General features: G+C 40.9%; 1 protein-coding gene across 1 annotated transcript in view; it reads right to left on the bottom strand.

The window, feature by feature from the left end:
- LOC126427967 (CUGBP Elav-like family member 4) overlaps positions 1–22,041 on the bottom strand; it is a 222,103-nt gene that overhangs the window by 5,037 nt on the left and 195,025 nt on the right. Inside the window, exon 12 of the mRNA XM_050089854.1 lies at positions 11,945–12,103. Within this exon, the coding sequence (XP_049945811.1) occupies positions 11,945–12,103 (159 nt within the window). The remainder of the gene's footprint in view (positions 1–11,944; positions 12,104–22,041) is intronic.

The following is a 22,041-nucleotide window of genomic DNA, read 5'->3' as shown; positions in this document are numbered from 1 at the left end:
GCGAAGCTCACTCACTAGAAGAAATGGGAAGAACGACCCCTAGGGCTGTCAGCTGGTCTAGCTCTTCCTTTACCTGAGGGCGGAGAGCCAAGGGGATCTGCCTCACGCGTAGAAAATGCGGGCAAGCCGACGTCTTCAACGTTAAGTGAGCTTCAAAATCTGAAACACATCCCAAGCCCTCCTCAAAGATATCTGGAAAGTCTGAGATCAAAGATTCCAATGATTGATAGGGAACGTCTTTGGAGACCAACTGTATGGTGTCAGCGATAGAAAAACCGAAAGCTTGAAAGGCATCCAGGCCAAAAAGGTTAGCGGAGCTCGCATCACTGACAACAATAAAAGTAATAGGCCGAGTGACTGATTTGTAAGTCACGTCGGTAGTGAACTGACCCAGTAGGGGAATGAACTGTTTACCATAACTGCGTAGACGCCGGTAAACTGGCGCCAACGGGGGCGATCCAAGGTCGGAATAAGTTTGTGCATTCAACAATGAAACTGAAACTGCCGCGCCCGTATCTACTTGCAGTTGCAACCGGCGCGACCGAACCGACACCTCGATAAAGAGTTTGCGTGCCGATGCGTCGGGAGCCTGGCCCGACGAAACTTCCTGAATGTTAACGTCCATGTCCTCTGTACCTGCTTCCTTCAATTCTTTTGAGGCTGAGCAGCAAACTTTAGCAATGTGACCTTTTTTATTACATTTGCGACAAACGGCCGAACGCTGGGGGCACTCTGACTGATCATGATGTATATAGCACGACGCACAGGACGTCAACAGGGGCCGGCGGCCGGAATTCTGTTTACACTTTGTGCGGAAGCGGCCGTAACGGCCGGATTGTACCGCTCGCAAGTCGTCCACCCCGGACACAGTGGACGCGGACGCGCCGCCCTGAACCGCCGTGACGTCACACCACGCTTCCAGCTATTGACCTGTGGCGTGAGAGACTTCATACGATTGAGCAATGGACAGGACTTCCTCAAGGGAAGGGTCTTCTAACTGCAGGGCCCCTTGCTGGACCTCCCTATCAGGGGCCGAACGAACAATGACGTCGCGTACCATAACGTGGGTATACGACTCTCACGACTGCTCCGTGACAAAATGACACTTGCGACTAAGACCATGCAGGGTAGCGGCCCACGCCCGGTAAGACTGATGGGGCTGTTTGTTGATAGAACTCGACCCTAGCCGCCACAACATGGGTGCGGCGATGATAATACACTCCTGGAAATGGAAAAAAGAACACATTGACACCGGTGTGTCAGACCCACCATACTTGCTCCGGACACTGCGAGAGGGCTGTACAAGCAATGATCACACGCACGGCACAGCGGACACACCAGGAACCGCGGTGTTGGCCGTCGAATGGCGCTAGCTGCGCAGCATTTGTGCACCGCTGCCGTCAGTGTCAGCCAGTTTGCCGTGGCATACGGAGCTCCATCACAGTCTTTAACACTGGTAGCATGCCGCGACAGCGTGGACGTGAACCGTATGTGCAGTTGACGGACTTTGAGCAAGGGCGTATAGTGGGCATGCGGGAGGCCGGGTGGACGTACCGCCGAATGGCTCAACACGTGGGGCGTGAGGTCTCCACAGTACATCGGTGTTGTCGCCAGTGGTCGGCGGAAGGTGCACGTGCCCGTCGACCTGGGACCGGACCGCAGCGACGCACGGTTGCACGCCAAGACCGTAGGATCCTACGCAGTGCCGTAGGGGACCGCACCGCCACTTCCCAGCAAATTAGGGACACTGTTGCTCCTGGGGTATCGGCGAGGACCATTCGCAACCGTCTCCATGAAGCTGGGCTACGGTCCCGCACACCGTTAGGCCGTCTTCCGCTCACGCCCCAACATCGTGCAGCCCGCCTCCAGTGGTGTCGCGACAGGCGTGAATGGAGGGACGAATGGAGACGTGTCGTCTTCGGGGATGAGAGTCGCTTCTGCCTTGGTGCCAATGATGGTCGTATGCGTGTTTGGCGCCGTGCAGGTGAGTGCCACAATCAGGACGGCATACGACCGAGGCACACAGGGCCAACACCCGGCATCATGGTGTGGGGAGCAATCTCCTACACTGGCCGTACACCACTGGTGATCGTCGAGGGGACACTGAATAGTGCACGGTACATCCAAACCGTCATCGAACCCATCGTTCCACCATTCCTAGACCGGCAAGGGAACTTGCTGTTCCAACAGGACAATGCACGTCCGCATGTATCCCGTGCCACCAACGTGCTCTAGAAGGTGTAAGTCAACTACCCTGGCCAGCAAGATCTCCGGGTCTGTCCCCCATTGAGCATGTTTGGGACTGGATGAAGCGTCGTCTCACGCGGTCTCCACGTCCACCACGAACACTGGTCCAACTGAGGCGCCAGGTGGAAATGGCATGGCAAGCCGTTCCACAGGACTACATCCAGCATCTCTACGATCGTCTCCATGGGAGAATAGCAGCCTGCATTGCTGCGAAAGGTGATCGTCGAGGGGACACTGAATAGTGCACGGTACATCCAAACCGTCATCGAACCCATCGTTCCACCATTCCTAGACCGGCAAGGGAACTTGCTGTTCCAACAGGACAATGCACGTCCGCATGTATCCCGTGCCACCAACGTGCTCTAGAAGGTGTAAGTCAACTACCCTGGCCAGCAAGAATGTGTCAATAAAGTTTCCCCTTCCTGGGACAATGAATTCACGGTGTTCTTATTTCAATTTCCAGGAGTGTATGAAGACAGCAATGAACACAATGCGTCAAAAGACAAGCACGAGGGTTCCTGCAACGGCGCTAGCTGCCGCAAAACTTGATACAGTGAGGGAGATATCCAAAACAAGAAGAGAGCACAACATACCTCTGTATCAGCAACATGAAACGCCTGGAAATGCTGCCGAAGGAGATGTTCATATGCGTCCCAATCCTCCTCCGTCTCGTCATACAGGGGAAAGGGAGGAGGGAATGGCGCTGGGGCAGACTGCGTGGAGAGCAACGCCGGAAGCACTTGTTTTATGGTGGCCATGAGCTCCATCAGCTGCTCAACCAAAACCCGCACTAAATCCTCCATGCTGTGGAGAAGCTGCGAAACCGGAACAATGACGCAACACACGAAAGAACGATGCTACTTGTCGCCAATTGTGTAGTAACACTGTTCACGTTTACGTAGCACTTCACTTAGCATAGACCGGGACTGTGTCCTAGGCATGCCCGATGTTAACTGACTGGGCACGGCCCGTGCTGCTTGAGTTGTTGTTATGCCGGCAGAGGTCGCGTCCGAATTCTCGCGTGCCCTCTGGTGGATGGGACTCTACTTGCGGCAACTACCGTCTGTGACGCGCCGTGCCAATGTGCGCCTCCCGCGATCTTTCTGGTGGCTACTGCAATTACCAATTTAATATTGGAGGGCAGCGCAATGGGTAAAAATCGTAGAGGGAGACCAAGAGATGAATACACTAAACAGATTCAGAAAGATGTAGGTTGCAGTAGGTACTGGGAGATGAAGAGGGTTGGACAGGATGGAGTAGCATGGAGAGCTGCATCAAACCAGTCTCAGGGCTGAAGACCACAACAACAACAACAATATTAAATCCCAGTTAATCATGCAACAAAGATGGAGATACAGAGGCAAGGATTCAGTAGTGAAAATTCAGCTCTCTGTTGATTCCCATTCATCGTGAATAGTGGGACATGAAAATCATGCCAGAATCATAAAACTTGCTTAGGTTCAGCTTGTTGGGCCTAGAAGCGCATAAGACCAGTACTCCCAAGAAGCCATGTATCCAAACCTCAACTGCACACAGCTAACCATTATTTCAAGCTACATCCTTAAGATTAGCTACTGCCTCTTTGAGAAACATCACTCAGTGTCACTGTTCTCAACATATTGATTGTTGTTGTTTGAATCTCTGTGAAAAATGTTTGAAATGATACCTGATAATTTACATTCTTTAATATGTTATTGGAAAATGGAGAGTAATCTATCTTGTTGAGCCTCTGTGGCTCATAATCTGTGACTGTGACTCCCACCTGTACCAAAATTACCTTTGTAATGAAGTCAAGCTGATTGTAAGGGATAACTTGGAAGTTTATTACTGATGGATATTGTATATTAAAATACTTGTGTATCATTATCTCCATTGGGAACATTGCCTAGTAAAACACTGCAGTCCACAAAGAGGTCAGCAAGTACTGATAACAGCTGGAAGCGTCATTTGTTCATTCGTTCATTCACACATTGTGTTGCATGGAACAAGTCCAATTCTACATTAACAGTCGGAAGCAACCTTACTCTCTCTTTCTGTAAATTACACTAAAAACAGATCATAACTAGCACTAATCTACTCAAACTGATTGTTATGCTGATTACTGATATGTATGTATGGAGAACAACAGTAACTTTGAAAACAGGTACTGCTGCTCACGTACTACTCAGCTGCTGTTATTATCTGATACTTCAAACAATGGGGCAATGGCCTTGCCACAGTGGATACACCGGTTCCTATCAGATCACCGAAGATAAGTGCTGTCGGGCGTGGCTGGCATTTGGATGGGTGACCAACAAGTCCACCATGCGGTGTTGCTATTTTTTGGGGTGCACTCAGCCTCGTGATGCCAATTGAGGAGCTACTTGACCGAATAGTAGTGGCTCCAGTCAAAGAAAACCATCATAATGACCAGGAGAGCAGTGTGCTGACCACGTGCACCTCCTATCCGCATCCTCAGCTGAGGATGATACAGCGGTCGGATGGTCCCGATGGGCCACTTGTGGCCTGAAGATGGAGTGCTTTCAAACAAAGCATTTGTTATAATGTCAAGTTTAACAAATATATTTCAAGGACGACACAATACATTTAAGTCACTGATCAAGTAAACAAAGTAAGACGTGTGTACACTGTAACAGTCCAATCAGCACTGAGTCCAAATCTAGTGGCCGCTGGCTGGCTGGCCGCTTAGGTGGCCCGGCTGCTGCATGGCTGGCAGACAGCGCTGCATGTAGAGGACGTGCGTAACTGCACGGTGGCACTTTGAAAGATCGGAGAGTCACAACAGCATTTGTGTAACTTTACACAGGCAATTATCAGCTGTCTATAAAGTAGCAAAATCTCAATGTACCTGACACAAATACGAGGGGCAGTTCTCATTGAGGTGATACAATGTGTGGTACAATGTTCATTGTGACCTGCAGTATTGATACAAAAGCAACTCACATCAGTGGACTGCATAGAAACATAGTGGAAGAACAACTTAACTGGTTCACACTGGGATGACAGTGATACAATTCTCTGTCGTATTTCCAGCACAGCACAAAGTACTGGCTGTTCCACGCAACCATATCATATGATACATGGGGAGGGAAAGTTTGTCAAAGAATTGTTTTATACAGGGTGTTACAAAAAGGTATGGCCATACTTTCAGGAAACATTCCTCACACACAAAGATAGAAAATATGTTATGTGGACATGTGTCCGGAAACGCTTACTTTCCATGTTAGAGCTCATTTTATTACTTCTCTTCAAATCACATTAATCATGGAATTGAAACACACAGCAACAGAACGAACCAGCGTGACTTCAAACATTTTGTTACAGGAAATGTTCAAAATGTCCTCCGTTAGCGAGGATACATGCACCCACCCTCCGTCCCATGGAATCCCTGATGCAGCCCTGGAGAATGGCGTATTGTATCACAGCCATCCAGTATACGAGCATGAAGAGTCTCTACATTTGGTACCGCGGTTGCGTAGACAAGAGCTCTCAAATGCCCCCATAAATGAAAGTCAAGAGGGTTGAGGTCAGGAGAGCGTGGAGGCCATGGAATTGGTCCACCTCTACCAATCCATTGGTCACCGAATCTGTGTTGAGAAGCGTACGAACACTTCAACTGAAATGTGCAGGAGCTCCATCGTGCATGAACCACATGTTGTGTCGTACTTGTAAAGGCACATGTTCTAGCAGCACAGGTAGAATATCCCGTATGAAATTTTATTTTATTTATATTCTTGTTCCATAGATCTGTACATGTGAGCAAGTCACTCAGATGTGGAACGTGTCAATATACATAATAAAATACATAGAATAAAGACATTGTTATAGTATTAATAACAGTGCACAAAAGTCATACTTTTTAGCTTAAAAACTAGTCAACATAAATGTGAAGATAGCAGTTTCATATTTAGGGCATTATTGCATTTATTTTAACCTTGAACAGTAATCAAAACTTCCCATGGGAATGAGAAAAACAGGAATTTTTACATTAGGGCCTTATTACATTAGTTTAACAGTAAACAGTGTCAAAAAATTTAAAAACATCTTTCCAATCTGGGTTTTACTTATTTCTCTGAAAGAATTCCTCTAGTGAATAAAGTGAGGTCTCAAGTAAATAATTTTTCAAGCTACGTTTAAATACTGATGTACTACTCCTTATACTTTTGATGCTGTTGGGTAGGGAATTGAAAATTTTCGTTCCAGCGTACTTTACCCCTTTCTGAATAAGTGTCAAGTTCTTTAACTCACAGTGGAAATCCTCTTTTCTTCTGGTGTTATGTTCATGATGTAGGCAATTCGTTTCATGCAGAGTGGGGTTATTTATTATGAAGCACATCAGTGAATATATGTACTGAGATGTTGCTGTCAGTATTTCAAGTCGTTCAAAAAGATTTCGACATGAGGTCCGTGGGGGTACACCACAAATGATTCTTATTGCTCTTTTTTGTGCTGTGAGGATTTTCTTTGCGGCAGGTGTATTGCCCCAGAAGATGATGCCATAACACATGACTGAATGAAAATAGCCAAAGTAAGCTGACTTTGAGATGGTAATGTCATTGAAGCGTGACAAAATTCATAAAGCAAATGTTGCCGACGTCAGCCGTTTTAGTAGTTTGTAGAACGTGATGTTCCCAGTTCAGCCTACTGTCCACGTATACGCCTAGGAATTTTGATAAGTACACTTGTTTTATCATCTGATCATTCTGTGTGATAACTATTTCTTTTGGGTTTTTGTGGGTTGTCTGGAACTGGATAAAATTGGTTTTTTCAGGTTTATTGAAAGGGAGTTAATACTAAACCAACCCAGAACTTATTTAAGGATATCATTGACCCCGGATTCTAAGTCAGTAGTTGACACATTATCCACCACAATGCTCGTACCATCAGTGAACATTGTAAATTTACACTGCTTATTGATGGATAAAGGCAGGTCATTAACATATATGAGGAACAGCAAGGGCCCAAGCACTGATCCCTGTGGCACTCCATGCTGCACAATTCCCCACTCAGAGTCCACTAAATATTGTGATACACTATCTGAAACATCTAGAATAATCTTCTGCTTCCTATTTTCGAGGTACGATTTTAACCAGTTCCCTACAGGTCCTGTAATTCCATAATGACAGGCCTTCTTGAAGAGTATCTGGAGATCTACACAGTCAAACGCCTTTGATAGGTCGCATAAGACACCAATTGGCAGCCTCTTGCTGTTTATAGACTCTAGAACATCATTTGTGAATGAAAAAATTGCGTTATCTATTGAAACTCCCTTTTGAAAACCAAACTGCTGACTGTTAATGATGTTCAGGTCACCAAGGTGTGCCACAATCCTGTTGTACAGAGCTTTTTCTAGGACTTTTGAAAATGTTGTTAATAGAGAGATAGGGCGATAGTTTGACACATTTGTAGCATCCCCTGCTTTGTACAGGGCCTGACAACAGAGTATTTCATTCTGTCTGGAAACACTCCTTGTTGCATGGATGTGCTACAGATGTGAGACAAAACTTCAGCCACTTCACTACAGCAAGCCTTCAACAGCTTGCTTGAAATATCGTCGATACCAGCAGAATGTTTATTTTTCAAAGACTGTATGATTTTTTTGATTTCATTGGCAGTAATGGGAAGCACACTTATTTGACTGAAAGCTTATGGAAAATTGTTTTTCATTATACAGGCAGCTTTATCTACAGAACCATGGCAACCTATCTGTGTTGGGACAGTTAAAAAATGTTGGTTAAAGATTTCAGCAATTTCCTCACTATTAGTTATCTCTGAGTTGTCAACAGTTAAAACAATATTTTTGTCTTTGGTGTAGTTTATAGTCCCTGTTTCTCTCTTTATCACATTCCAGATTGTTTTAATTTTATTTTCAGAATTAGTAATTTCAGATGCTATACACATACTTTTAGAGTTTTTAATTACTTTGGCAAGAATTTTACAGTAGAGTTTATAATGTTTTAGCTGAGCAGGGTTGTTAGAAGTCTTTGATGCTATGTAGAGTTGTCTTTTTCTCTGACAGGAAGCTATGATGCACTTAGTGAGCCATGGTTTTTTTGCAGACCTAGCAGGTTGGACTCTGTATGACTTTTTTGGAAATACACTTTTAAAGGTACCTGCTATCTCATTTGTGAATAAATTGTATTTTGAATTAGCAGTTTCTGCTAGATAAACAGGTGTCCAGTCAGTATGCTGAAGACATGATCTGAACGTTTGAATAGCTTCCTCACTTATTTTCCTTACTGTTTTCCATCTAAGTGAGGTGTCACTCAGAGGAATTCCCAAGCTGTTGAAAGTAACTTGTTGTCCATCATGGTCAGACAGACCATTTATAACCATTTCAATATTAATATGGTTGACTTTACTCTGATCAACAAAAACGTTATCAATGAGAGTACTGGAAGAGGTTGTGGTTCTGGTGGGCGAGCTAACCACGGGAACAAGGTTGTATGTGCCCATGAGATTTTCAAATTCCACCTTGCAGGGAGAATTAACCAAGAAATCTACGTTAAAATCCCCAACAACTACCATGCCCGTATTTTTTCTACTTAAGTACAACAAAAGAGTATCTAATTGTTTAACAAACACTTTAAAATTACCAGATGGTGCCCTGTAAACTGCCACAACTGTTAATCTGGAGACAGTGTCTGGCACCTCTATAGCACATACTTCGAAATGTATCTCAAAGCAGAATCTTTGTACATCTATTGCCGTGACACAAGACATTGTTTTTTACATATACAGCTACTCCTCCTTTGTCCATATAGTTCCTGCAATAAGACGTTGCCAAAACATAGTTGGGAATAGGGACCACTTCAATACCAGCAGTGATGTGGTGTTCTGTTAGACACAGAATGTGGGCACTGTTTATACCTTTTGTGTCTTCTATATTTGCTGTGAACTGATCCAGCTTGCAGTATAGGCCTCTTATGTTCTGATGAAACAGTGTTAACTTTTGTTTGTCTTTAATTGTATTGCTGTTTGAGTGAACTTTCGTTTGTGTATTAATTACTTGTTGCAGATTTTTGTTACTGGGCCAAATCCTGCTAGAGTTGGCCCTGCTCACTAGTTTACCTTGTTAGTTAGGGCTATGACTGGTCTGCTTTCATGATCATTATTGTTTAGGCCTATTATTTCATGAAAAGCTTTTCCAATGTCTGCTGCTAGTTTATTTTTGCCAAACTGATTTAGATGTAGTCCATGCTTTGTGAAGCAGTGTCTCTCATACCTGTCTGTATCCAGTAGTGTCACATTCGTAAACTTAGTGCAAAAGTGTTTCAGTTTACTATTCGTTATGATAACGTGCTCCATTGAGCGTAGGTGGAAGGACATGGGGCCCAATCAAGACATCGCCAACAATGCCTGCCCAAACATTCACAGAAAATCTGTGTTGATGATGTGATTGCACAATTGTGTGCGGATTCTCATCAGCCCACACATGCTGATTGTGAAAATTTACAATTTGATCACGTTGGAATGAAGCCTCATCCGTAAAGAGAACATTTGCACTGAAATGAGGATTGACACATTGTTGGATGAACCATTCGCAGAAGTGTGCCTGTGGAGGCCAATCAGCTGCTGATAGTGCCTGCACATGCTGTGCATGGTACGGAAACAACTGGTTCTCCCATAGCACTCTCCATACAGTAACATGGTCAACGTTACCTTGTACAGCAGCAACTTCTCTGATGCTGACATTAAGGTTATCGTCAACTGCACGAAGAATTGCCTTGTCCATTGCAGGTGTCCTCATCATTCTAGGTCTTCCCCTGTCGCGAGTCATAGGCTGGAATATTCTGTGCTCCCTAAGACACCGATCAATTTTTTCAAACGTCTTCCTGTCGGGACACCTTTGTTCTGGAAATCTGTCTCGATACAAATGTACCGCACCATGGCTATTGCCCCATGCTAACTCATACATCAAATGGGCATCTGCCAACTCCGCATTTGTAAACATTGCATTGACTGCAAAACCATGTTCGTGATGAACACTAACCTGTTGATGCTACGCACTGATGTGCTTGATGCTAGTACTGTAGAGCAATGAGTCGCATGTCAATACAAGCACCGAAGTCAGCATTACCTTCCTTCAATTGGGCCAACTGGTGGTGAATTGAGGAAGTTCAGTACATACTGATGAAACTAAAATGAGCTCTAACATGGAAATTAAGCATTTCTGGACACATGTCCACATAACATCTTTTCTTTATTTGTGTGTGAGGAATGTTTCCTGAAAGTTTGGCTGTACCTTTTTGTAACACCCTGTATAGATGAAGCGATGTCATATCTGGTGCTGTACTTAGTTTCTCAGTAAAACTTTCACTTTACATCAAAAAAATTAAAGAAAAACAGTTTTGAGATTCGTGCATTTTCTCAACTTTGCAGTCTTTCTCATTAAATTTCCAGGTAATTATTTGGCAGATTTTTTTAATATATTTTTTGCATCTCGTAATCTGATACTGTAGCTTGATAATGAACTGATTTTCTTTTCGTTATTGCCCGGGGTTATTGTGATACTTTGAAATTAAGTAAAAGAAAGTGAATATTTTGAAAAGTTTGCTGTAAAAAATGGAGTCTTAGGCCAGTTTACATTTGGTGCATTTTAGGTTATACAATGCTGCATATCAAATGTAGCTAATACATTGAATCTGTTTTTAATGGTGCATGGGCAGCCATACCTCTTTCCTCTCTAGCGAGTACATGATGTATTTGGAAGTTGTTCACAAGTTCTTGCCATCTGCTGTCTCATTGCCTCTTGTATCACTCCTGTCAGAACACTAGTGTAGCACAGATAACTGTAAAATTGTACGACCTTTATTGCAGCATGTTGTATCACTTAACATATTGCTTCAGTGAGAACTGTGCCTTAGATATATGAAGTATTTACATTCTTCAGTCTAGAGAGAGGGTGCAAAACCTGTATGGAAATTATTTCTACTCCTAGTATTGTGGTTGTGATTTGCTGAATCAATTGTAAATTCACTCTTGTTATTAACCATAAATACCAGTAGTGTGTGTATGTATTGGCATGTAAGTGTAAGAATCCCTAACTCCCTGAAGAGGCTTCTGGAAGATGTTCAGTTATTAGCTGTACACAATATTCTTATTGCATTCTTTTGTAGAATAAGTGCTTCACATTAGCTGCAGTTCTCCACAAGATTATGCAACTGGACAGAAATGAATGAAAGTATGTTTGTAATCTTGTCTGAGAATGATTTCTGAGCTTTTGGGTTAGCTTATATGTTGGTGCCATTCATCTCTGTCCATGAACTTCAAACATGGAACCTGATCCAATGTACTGGTTCAGTATTTTGTTTTAAGTTACCTTCTGAAAACTTTTTGAGAACATGTGAATCGAGGAGATTGGTCTACCATGAGAAGGAAGATACTGGCATTACTAGCACATGCTTCAGTCACTCAGGTAATAGACCTCAACTCATTGACTGGTTGCGAAGATTATTTAAGCGCAGAAATAGTGAGCCAACACAAGATTTTGCCTGTGAGGCTGTCATAGCCAGAAGAGTTATACATTTTAGTGACCTAATGTTATTTTTGACCTGTCTAAAAGAAGAGTTGGCAAAGACCTGTGAAAGAGTGGCAAAGACCTGTGAGAGAGCAATATGATATTATATTTTGACTTTTCAAAAAACTTGATTTATATTTTGACTTACCAAAACATTTGCATTGTATTTTGACTTACCAAAACATTTGCTCTGGTTAGTGGCTCGGTCAATGAACACTTTGGAGCTGATGACATTTCCAAATGGCAGGAACATTTGCATCAGCTCGGCATCGCCGAACTCTTGAGGTAAGTGGTAGATGAAAAGATTGCAGCCTTCTGGGCCGGAAATGGAACAGCCTGCAAACATATCTGATTTAACGATTGAGGGTAGTTTCTTGAAATTTGTGAGGCCATTTTTACTTAAGTTAACATTGTACATTAAAGATAAAACTACTGAAGAAGATCTGACAATATAGTTTCAGATTTCTAGCTGGGACATATAGCTACATGATTGTATGTTAGGTAATATCAGACCACTGGAAATTAAACAATCTTCATTGGATTAGTGACCAATAAAGTTATGAAAGAAATGGTATGAACATTAATTTTTTCTGTATTTTATTTTACTACTAATGAAGATTGCTGCAGTGTCTTGCGAAACGTAATTCTTATTTGAAAGTTGTTTCCAATATTTTTATTAAGTAGCATGAGGTAATTCTTTTTATTTCAAATTTAATTTACGTGAAAAATGGATAAAAACCCTTCAGATATAAGCTGAATGGCAGAATTCTGCTAAAAAAAAAAGAAAAAGAAAAAAAAATAACGCTAACCTGACCAGGGAACTGATATTTTTGCAAAGGAACAGGTGAAAGTATATTAAAATTTGCCATTGATACTGTTATTCTGTCATAGAGAGTAAAAGATTTGAATGATCAGTTGAGCAGAGTGAGTATTGTTTTCAAAAACGGTTATAAGATGAAGATCAACAAAATTAAAACATTGGTAATGAAATGTAACCAAATTAAAATCAAGTGATGCCAATGGAATGAGAGACTGAAAATAGTAGCTATTTGGGTGTCAAAGTAACTGATGCCAGAATAGTGTAGGAGATGCAAAATGTAGACTGGAGACAGCAAGAAAGGCTTTTCTGGAAAAAATAAATGTTGAATCAAAGTATAAGTTGTAGGAAATATTTTCTTAAAGTATTTATCTGGGGTATTGACATTTTTATAGTGAAACATGGCCACTAAACTGTATACAAATAACAATAATGGAAATTTCTGAATGGAGCAATGTGTAAAATATGGGAAAGTCAACCACTCACCTATACCAGATGAATGCACGGAGCATAGAAATGTGTAGCAGAAAATGGCATTCACACTAGCTTTTGAGCACTGGCTCTTTTTTCTAACAGAAGTACACATACGAAACCACACAGACATTGACACATACTCTCCTGTGATGACAGCAAGTCACAGCCATGAGAGTGTGTGTATGGTTGTCTGTGTGGTTTTGTGTGTGTGAGTGTATGTACTTTTGTGGGGAAAAGAAAGCTAGTATGAATGCTGTTTTCTGTTACATGTTCCTGTGCTCCACATTGATCTGTTATAGGTAAGTGGTTGCCTTTCCCATATTAAACAGTATAGAGAAAAAGAGAATAGAAGCTTTTGAAATTAGATGTGTGGATTGAGCAACTACTGGAGTCACTGAATCAAATTACAGGTGAAAGGAAGTTGTGGCACAACTAGATATAAAGAATGGGTGGTTTGATAGGACACATAAAGGAATAGTTAATTTGGTAATGGGTAATGGAGGGAAGGGAGAGAGAGAGAGAGAGAGAGAGAGAGAGAGAGAGAGAGAGAGAGAGAGAGAGATATTTGTGAATTGTAGACAGGGACTAAACTTTAATTACAGTAAGCAGGTTGAAATAGATGTAGACTGCAGTAGTTATGTGGGGATAAAGAGACTTGCAGAGTATAGATTAGCATGCATAGCTGCATGAGACCAGTCTTCAGGTTGAAGACTACCACAACAACAACATTGATATATGGGTGATTAGTTTGGAAATGTATCATTCCCTATGAAGTAAATAGCTCTCTGGAGAAAAAGAGATAACGTGTTAATTATAGATTTCTTATGCAATGTGCAGTTGGGACCCCAAATGGTTGAAGTGCCAGTACAGAAAAAAAGTCAGCTGTGACATTGGTACATACATTACAGGGAGAGAGAGTTTGTTTGGCAAGGCAAAGAAAAATTGAATGTGACTAGTTAGATTCACATAGGAAAGAGGAATAGCCTGACAGAAGAAGGAAGAAATATTATGGTTTGACTAGTTGTTGATGACATGGTGGAGTTGGAACATAGACTTAGATTGAATAAGGATGGAGGCAGAAAGCCAGCTGTGGCCGTTTTTAAGGATCATTCTGTCATTCATATTGACTTGTCACAGAAATTTTGTATCTGAATTGCTGGATGAGGATTTGTACTTCTCTTCTCAATGCAAATCCATTGCGTTAACACAAGAATGAGTAAATGACAGTCAAAACTAACAGAGAAAGTTTCGTGAGAGGATATGGAATTCAGACAGCAGCAATGTTGGAGGAGGCAGATGGGAAGAGTTTATTGTAAATGAGGTGCCATAATCTGCCTTGGTCAGACAGAAAAAAAGATGTCATATTTATGATGGCACGTCAAAATTTTGGTTCAGGGACCACAAAAGAAACGACAGAAAATTGTCAGTAGTGTCAATCTACTGTCTTGATTTATTCAATGTAATAGTTCTTTGTAGCAGAGAACAGAGTTGCATACTTCATAACTACTACCGTGAACCATGTTTCAAACACTCCTTACCAGAATGTATAACAAGAAATAGACGTGGATCAACAACAATGCTATTATTTATTTTAGTAGAAAAGATCTATACACATAACCTAGTGTTAATTATCACTAACAATATGAACACTGATTTTCAGAAATTTGCACAAATCACATAGTCATTTAAATTGAAAATGTCAACCAGCAGCTCCGCTGTTTTTCTAATGATACTTCAGACAGTATACTGCCATTTGATTTTACATTTAATTTAGTTTGTCTCCACAAATGCACACATATTTTCAGAATCATATTTGAGGATATACAGCTCCACCATCATATTACACTCTATCGTGTATTCATTTGCTGTGTTATGCATACCTTATGAATTACCAAAGGTTGCCTTGTGCTTATTGTGATCCATAAAATTATCCCATTCTTATAGTGCCAGACATCAATGCATCAATTGATGTTTTATTTTAAAGGACTGGAAGTAGATTTTTAAAAATATTGTGCATTTTCCAACATTTTAACTTTGTTCATAAGAAACTCAATCAAATACCTTAAGTTAGTTTTCATGATGATGAAAGATGGATCTTTAGATGTGGCCATCTGTAACTTTTGGAATAACAAGTTTTGGCTTTATCAGACTGTCAGTCAGATCATCTTAGTTGGTACTGGATATTGCCTAACAAAAGTCTTTCTCTGCCTTGATCTGAGATATTTACAGTAAACAGTTAAACAGCTGCCAGTCAGTATGATTCAGGTGGTTGGTGGCCATGTGACAGCACCATTATGCATTATTCTTGTACACTTGCACATTCTCTTTTCTTTCTGTCTGTAAAGATTCTCAAGTTCATGTGCTTTCTTTTATCTGTCTTTTGAAAATATTACATGATAAAATATTCATGCTGTAAATGATGTATTTATTGCTGTAATTGTGTTTCTTTTGTCTCTCTTTAAATGTCTTTGGCCACAAATATTAGCTGTGTTCTGCTATCTCCTAACATCCTTTTCATCTTTGGTTATTAACTTGACGCTCATTAGGTTTACACATGAAAGACCCCGCATCAGACATTATGAACTATGAGTTTCAGAGTGATATTTTGCAGTGGTATGAAAAATTTCCTTTGTCTCTGTTCATTTGCATCTGAGTTTACAGTATAAGAAAAATTTGCAATGTGAAGAAGATGTACATTATGGCTGCCACATTGTATTATGTTTTATTATTTCATTTAAAATGATATGGGTGACATAATTGTCATAGTATTTCATTATTTGCTCCTTTAATAGGTTTTGTTTCAGAAAACAATTTAGGGACTGGAACTACATTATCAAAAGAAAAGACTGTATCATTATGTAATGCGAAACACAAAGAGCAAATTTTATTTATTTATTTATTCATGGACACTGAACATAATGACACAGTTAACCAATTTCTTGGCAACTTTCTCAACAAATCCTCTACACTTGTTGGTAATGAAAGCCATGCAGACTACACACCTCTAATTGTGAGGGTGTTGTGGAATAAACAGAAAGCTTCACTGTCAGTAAAGTTACACATTTGGTTTTTTATAAGACCGTGTCACAACTCCATGAGCAACACAGCTGCACTTGCCTTTTACTTTTTTGCGTCTAAATTCTGAAATTGTTTTGTGGTATGTTATACTTTTAACATTGTGAGAGAGTCCATATACCTGCTTGAAAATGTTTGTGCTATCAGAAGAGAAATGCACTTGAGAAAACTGCAAAATTACAGGGAGAGAGAATGGCAAAATTCCAAGTACTTCCAATAGACACATTTAAAAGTAAAAAAACTATTGCACAGATATGAGAATGGCTAGTTTCTCCCCTAGGGAAGAAAGATGTGATGGCTGAGGAAGACTGGGAGGAATCCCAGTTTGGGACAGAACCATCCTCCTGTATATTAAGGACTTGAACCTGAATGTAGGTGCACACCAAACCACAATATTCCCAAAAGACACAATTGTACTCCTCAAAGGGGAGAACACAGAGGCTGTTCAAAAAGCTGTGAACTTGGCTACTGAACAGCTCAGCATCTAGGCTACAATCAGCAGATTCACAATCAACACGAAAAAGACAGTTTCCATGCACTTTCACTCCACACAAAATGCAAATCCCTCTCAATCACTTGTATCGGTAAATAACCACCCAATAGTTACTAAGAGTGTATTCAAATTCCTGGGTCTGTGAGTACAAGGTAACCTTAAATGGAATAAACATACTTGAAAGGTAAGTACCAGATATTTAAAAGGCATGTACCAGAATAAGTAATTGCTGCTATGCACTGAGTGTGCTGAAATAATATGCTAGCCAGAGAACAGAATGAGTACACACTATGCATGCATATAGACTCACCTAAAATGTTGTTGTGGTCTTCAGTCCTGAGACTGGTTTGATGCATCTCTCCATGCTAATCTATCCTGTGCAAGCTCCTTCATCTCCCAGTACCTACTGCAACCTACATCCTTCTGAATCTGTTTAGTGTATTCATCTCTTGGTCTCCCTCTACGATTTTTACCCTCCACGCTGCCCTCCAATGCTAAATTTGTGATCCCTTGATGCCTCAGGACATGTCCTACCAACCAATCCCTTCTTCTAGTCAAGTTGTGCCACAAACTTCTCTTCTCCCCAGGCCTATTCAACACCTCCTCATTAGTTACATGATCTACCCACCTAATCTTCAACATTCTTCTGTAAGTGCCTAAAATATGTACCTAAAATGTAAGTACCTAAAATATGGTCTGATATTCTGGGGAAATTCTGCAACTGCCCTGAGCACTTTTAGAATCCACAGGAGACCATGGGGATCATTAATGGAAGTAAATCTAGACTCCTGCTAACCCATCTTCAGGAAGTTGGAGATCCTAACACTGTCCTGTCTATTATATATTCTCAAGACTGTAAAAATTTTAAAAACTACATAGTGCCAATTGAATCCAGATTCAATAAAAATAGTGAAACACATAAACATGACACCATAATAAACTCAAATCTGCATGTGTTACATGCAGACAGTCAACTTTGTCAAAATGGAACATTCCACATGGACCTCCAGCTGTTCAACAAGTTTATCACATGCCTGAAGTCTATTGAAGAAAATATTCAATTTAGTGAATCTGTGAAGTCTTAGTTACTGTTTCACTGTTTTTACTCTGTAAAAGAATACCTAGAAAAGTAATCTTGCTGGTTATACTTAAGTGCAAACCAAGAACTATTCAGTGAAGCTAACTAATCTGACCTTTTACCATAGGCCGGCATAGCCTTGCTGTGCTTGTACTGCAAATAGCCATTATTTTTTCGCAAGGACATGCAGCTCTTAACAAGTGTAGAGAGCTGCATCAAACCAATTTCTGGACTGAGGACCACAACAACAATAGCTTTTCTACCATAATCTATCCATAACATATGTTAACAGTGTTAACAAATTCTGTCTGACATCTGTAACACACTGTGTATTTTCAGATCACAAGGATTGCTTAAATAAATATATGCAAGGGGAAGCAAAGATGAAAGAGGAGGCAACAGAGGCTGTAGGAGGTCAAAGAAAACAGAATGGTAAGTGCTGTGCCCACTTCAGTACAGAGATGATACAAGTAAATAAGGGTTAAGAGGAAAACAAGACTGGGAGGAAAGTGAAAATTCAGACACAAAAAAAGGAGGTGCGAGTGAGTGAGTGAGTGAGTGAGAGAGAGAGAAGGAGAGAGAGAGATGTAAAGTTGGGGATATAAAGTATCAGAGAAATGAAATTGTACCAGTAGAAGAAAGGGGAGGCTCCTGGTATTAGAGGTCAAGTACAAGATGGTGGTGGAATGTGAGAATATGTTGGAGGGCAAGTTTTGATCTAATGAGTTCATGAGAACTAATTCTGGCCCATGTGGTATATAATCATGAAATATGCTCAGCATCTGGTGCAGGGTGTTTACAGGGTGGATAGACCTGTGTCCATTTTTTAATGCACACTAGCTTCTTCTCCTCCCATGGACCTTACTATGGCAGGTCGATGTGCGTGCATCATCTGTACAGACAGCTGTACTGTGGGTGGAACCACAATGGAAGGGTAGGTGTTGAGAGGCCAGATAGACGTATGGTCCCAGAAGAGGGGCAGCAGCATTTTCAGTAAGTTGCACGGACAACAGACTGATCTGACCTTGTAACATCAGCCGACATTGCCTTGATGTTCTGATACTGCAAACAGCTGAAAGCAAGAGGAAACAAAACAGCCATTATTTTTTCTGAGGGCATGCAGCACTACTGTATGCATAGAGAGCTGCATAAAACCAGTTTCTTGACTGAAGACCACAACAACAACAACAGCTTTTTGTACTTTTAAATATGTCTGTCAATTCTTGAAATTGTGTTTTGTGAAGTTTAGAAATGACGGGCCACTCTGTATCCCTGTAACTTTGCTTATTAAGTTTTCTCCTTCCTGTAAGCTGGTTGGAATTGTTTCATTATAGCTGCTCTTAATGTCTCCATATATGTTTGCTCTGCATTTATTATAATATTAGTATGATGTTTGTTTTCAGTTATAAACTATAATTACATGTGAGAAACAGCATTAAACTCTTAGTGAGTGAATTTTATATATACAGGAGATGATCAAAATACACCGAAGAGCCAAAGAAACTGGTAGACCTGCCTAATATCGTGAGGAGCCTGGACTCAACTAATGTCTGAAGTAGTGCTGGAGGGAACTGACGCAATGAATCCTGCAGGGCTGTCCATAAATCCCTGAGTATGAGGGGTTGGAGATCTCTTCTGAACAGCACATTGCAAGGCATCCCAGATATTCTCAATAATGTTCATATCTGGGGAGTTTGGTGGCCAGCGGAAGTGTTTATACTCAGAAGAGAGTGTTCCTGGAGCCACTCTGTAGCAATTCGGGATGTGTGAGATGTCGCATTGTCCTGCTGGAATTGCCCAATTCTGTTGGAATGTACAACGGACATGAATTGATGAATGTGATGAGACAGCATTTTCTTCTTTTACATATGTCTGTCAATAATACTGGAAATTATGCTTCATGAAGTTATGAAATGACTGGCCACTCTCTATCCTTGCAACTTTGCTTCTTAAATTTTCTCCTTCCTGTAAGCTGGTTGGAATTGTGATGATAAGACAGGATGCTTACATATGTTTCACTTGTCAGGGTCGTACCTATACATATCAGGGATCCCATATCATTCCAAGTTCTCAAGCGTCACATCTTTACAGAGCATCCGCCAGCTTGAACAGTTTCCTGCTGACATGCAGGGTCCATTGAATCACGAGGTTGTCTCCATAACCCTATGTGTCCATCCGCTCGATAAAATTTGAAATGAGACTCATCCGACCAGGCAACGTGTTTCCAGTCACCAACAGCCAGCCGGAGTGGCCGTGCGGTTCTAGGTGCTACAGTCTGGAGCCGAGCGACCACTACGGGTTGCAGGTTCGAATCCTGCCTCGGGCATGGATGTGTGTGATGTCCTTAGGTTAGTTAGGTTTAAGTAGTTCTAAGTTCTAGGTGACTGATGACCTCAGAAGTTAAGTCACATAGTGCTCAGAGCTATTTTCCAGTCACCAACAGTCCAATGTCGGTGTAAAACTTTGCGTAGTGCAATCATCAAGGGTACCCAAGAGGGCCTTCAGCTCCAAAAGCCCATATCGATGATGTTGGTTTGCGTGCTGACATTTGTTGATGACCCAGCATTGAAATCTGCAGCAATTTATGGAAGGGTTGCGCTTCTGTCAGACTGAAGAATTCTCTTCAGTCATTGTTGGTCTTGTTCATGCAGGATCTTCTTCCAGCTGCAGCAATGTTGGACATTTGATGTTTTACCAGATTCCTGATATTCACGTACACTTGCAGGATGGTCGTATGGGAAAATCCCCACTTCATTGCTACCTTGGAGATGCTGTGTCACATCGCTCATGCACCGACTATAACATGATGTTCAAACTCACTTAAATCTTGATAACCTGCCTTTGTAGCAGCAGTAACCAATCTAACAACTGTGCCAGACACTTGTCGTCTTATATAGGCATTGCCAACGGCAGTGCCCTATTCTGCCTGTTAACATATCTCTGTATTTGAATATGCATACCTGTATCAGTTTCTTTGGTGCTTCAGTGTGCTTGGTATAGAAGAGGTGGTGCAAAACTATTGTGTAATACCTTATAAAACTAAAAGACGGATACAAATTTGACTTCATGTGAAGAATTTAGTCTGAAGACAGCAAACTACGTCAGAAGTACTAGTGAGCATTCCCTTTAATTATTTATTATTGTGAAATTTGCAGGTGATTAACGATTCTTGATTACCACAAACCAGAATGAACTTCATGAAGCAAAGAATGACCTATTCATAGGAAAGAGTACTATGTCTGTTCATTGTTTCGTATTTTAGTGACTTTTTAATTGGATTAATAAAATCAAATATGCCTGGAAACTGGGTGTTTTAGCCACCTTGCAGTACAATACTGTATATTGTTCTGCAGTAGTTATAGTACTTAATTTCTGTCCCAATTACATTTTAGTATGTCAGGACATCTTTGACACTGATACTGCTTTTTTGCTGGATAGTAAATGAGCACTGAAAATTTCCTTGATTCCTCCATTATGTATTATGCTTGGACATTCCAAAGATAATGCTCTTCCCACAAATCTCTTTGTTTTGGGGAATGGGGAATGTTGTTTTGACTGCTCCATGAGAACAGGAACCTTTATTTCCTTGCAAATGTCCATTATTTATTGTATACTACCCCCAAAACCTTTTGCTTGGTTTTGAGAACTGACATTTAATTACAAACATTTTAATATTTTGTTCACTGAAGATCATCATTATTGTTACAGTGCTAAACAAAATTGAGAATCTGAGATTTCACCATACAACATGTAACTTTTAGGGTAATATATGCCTTTCACATGGATATCTCTCACCTGATGCTGCCTCAAAATTTATAGTTTCATGAATCAAATGAAGCCCTTTGTCATTTTGTGATGTACATGCAGTTAAAAAAAAAGTTCTAAAATGTACTGTAGCAACAAAGACAGTCATAAGATGCAGGTTATTTGGAGAAATGAAATATAGACTACGACAGGGGGGAGGGAAGTGAACAGAAGAGGAATGAAGAATCGGACTGGGAGGACAAAAAAGAAGCAAAATGAGGGAGGAAGCAGAAAGTTAAACACAGAAACTTAGCATGATAATTCCTGAAGGCACACATTCTGGTGACTACAACATTTTTATTGATAAACTCAAACTTTGTTAAATCCTAGGATCTCATCAGGCAGACCCATTCTCATGTTGAATCTCTGCACAAGTATGACATTATCTGAGCTGCTACTATTGTATCCTAAAAGTACATAATGAATCCTATTCATAAATAGATTTATTGTTGCATTCTTTTTTTCCTACGTATCTATTCTACAGACAAACATATCCATTGATCTAGGGCCTTATTCTGATAGTGAATAGGTAA

The sequence above is a fragment of the Schistocerca serialis genome, chromosome 12, assembly GCF_023864345.2.
Source record: "Schistocerca serialis cubense isolate TAMUIC-IGC-003099 chromosome 12, iqSchSeri2.2, whole genome shotgun sequence".
NCBI classification, from domain to species: domain Eukaryota; kingdom Metazoa; phylum Arthropoda; class Insecta; order Orthoptera; family Acrididae; genus Schistocerca; species Schistocerca serialis.
Note: the sequence above shows the minus strand (reverse complement) of the source record. Positions and strands in the feature narration are given on the sequence as shown.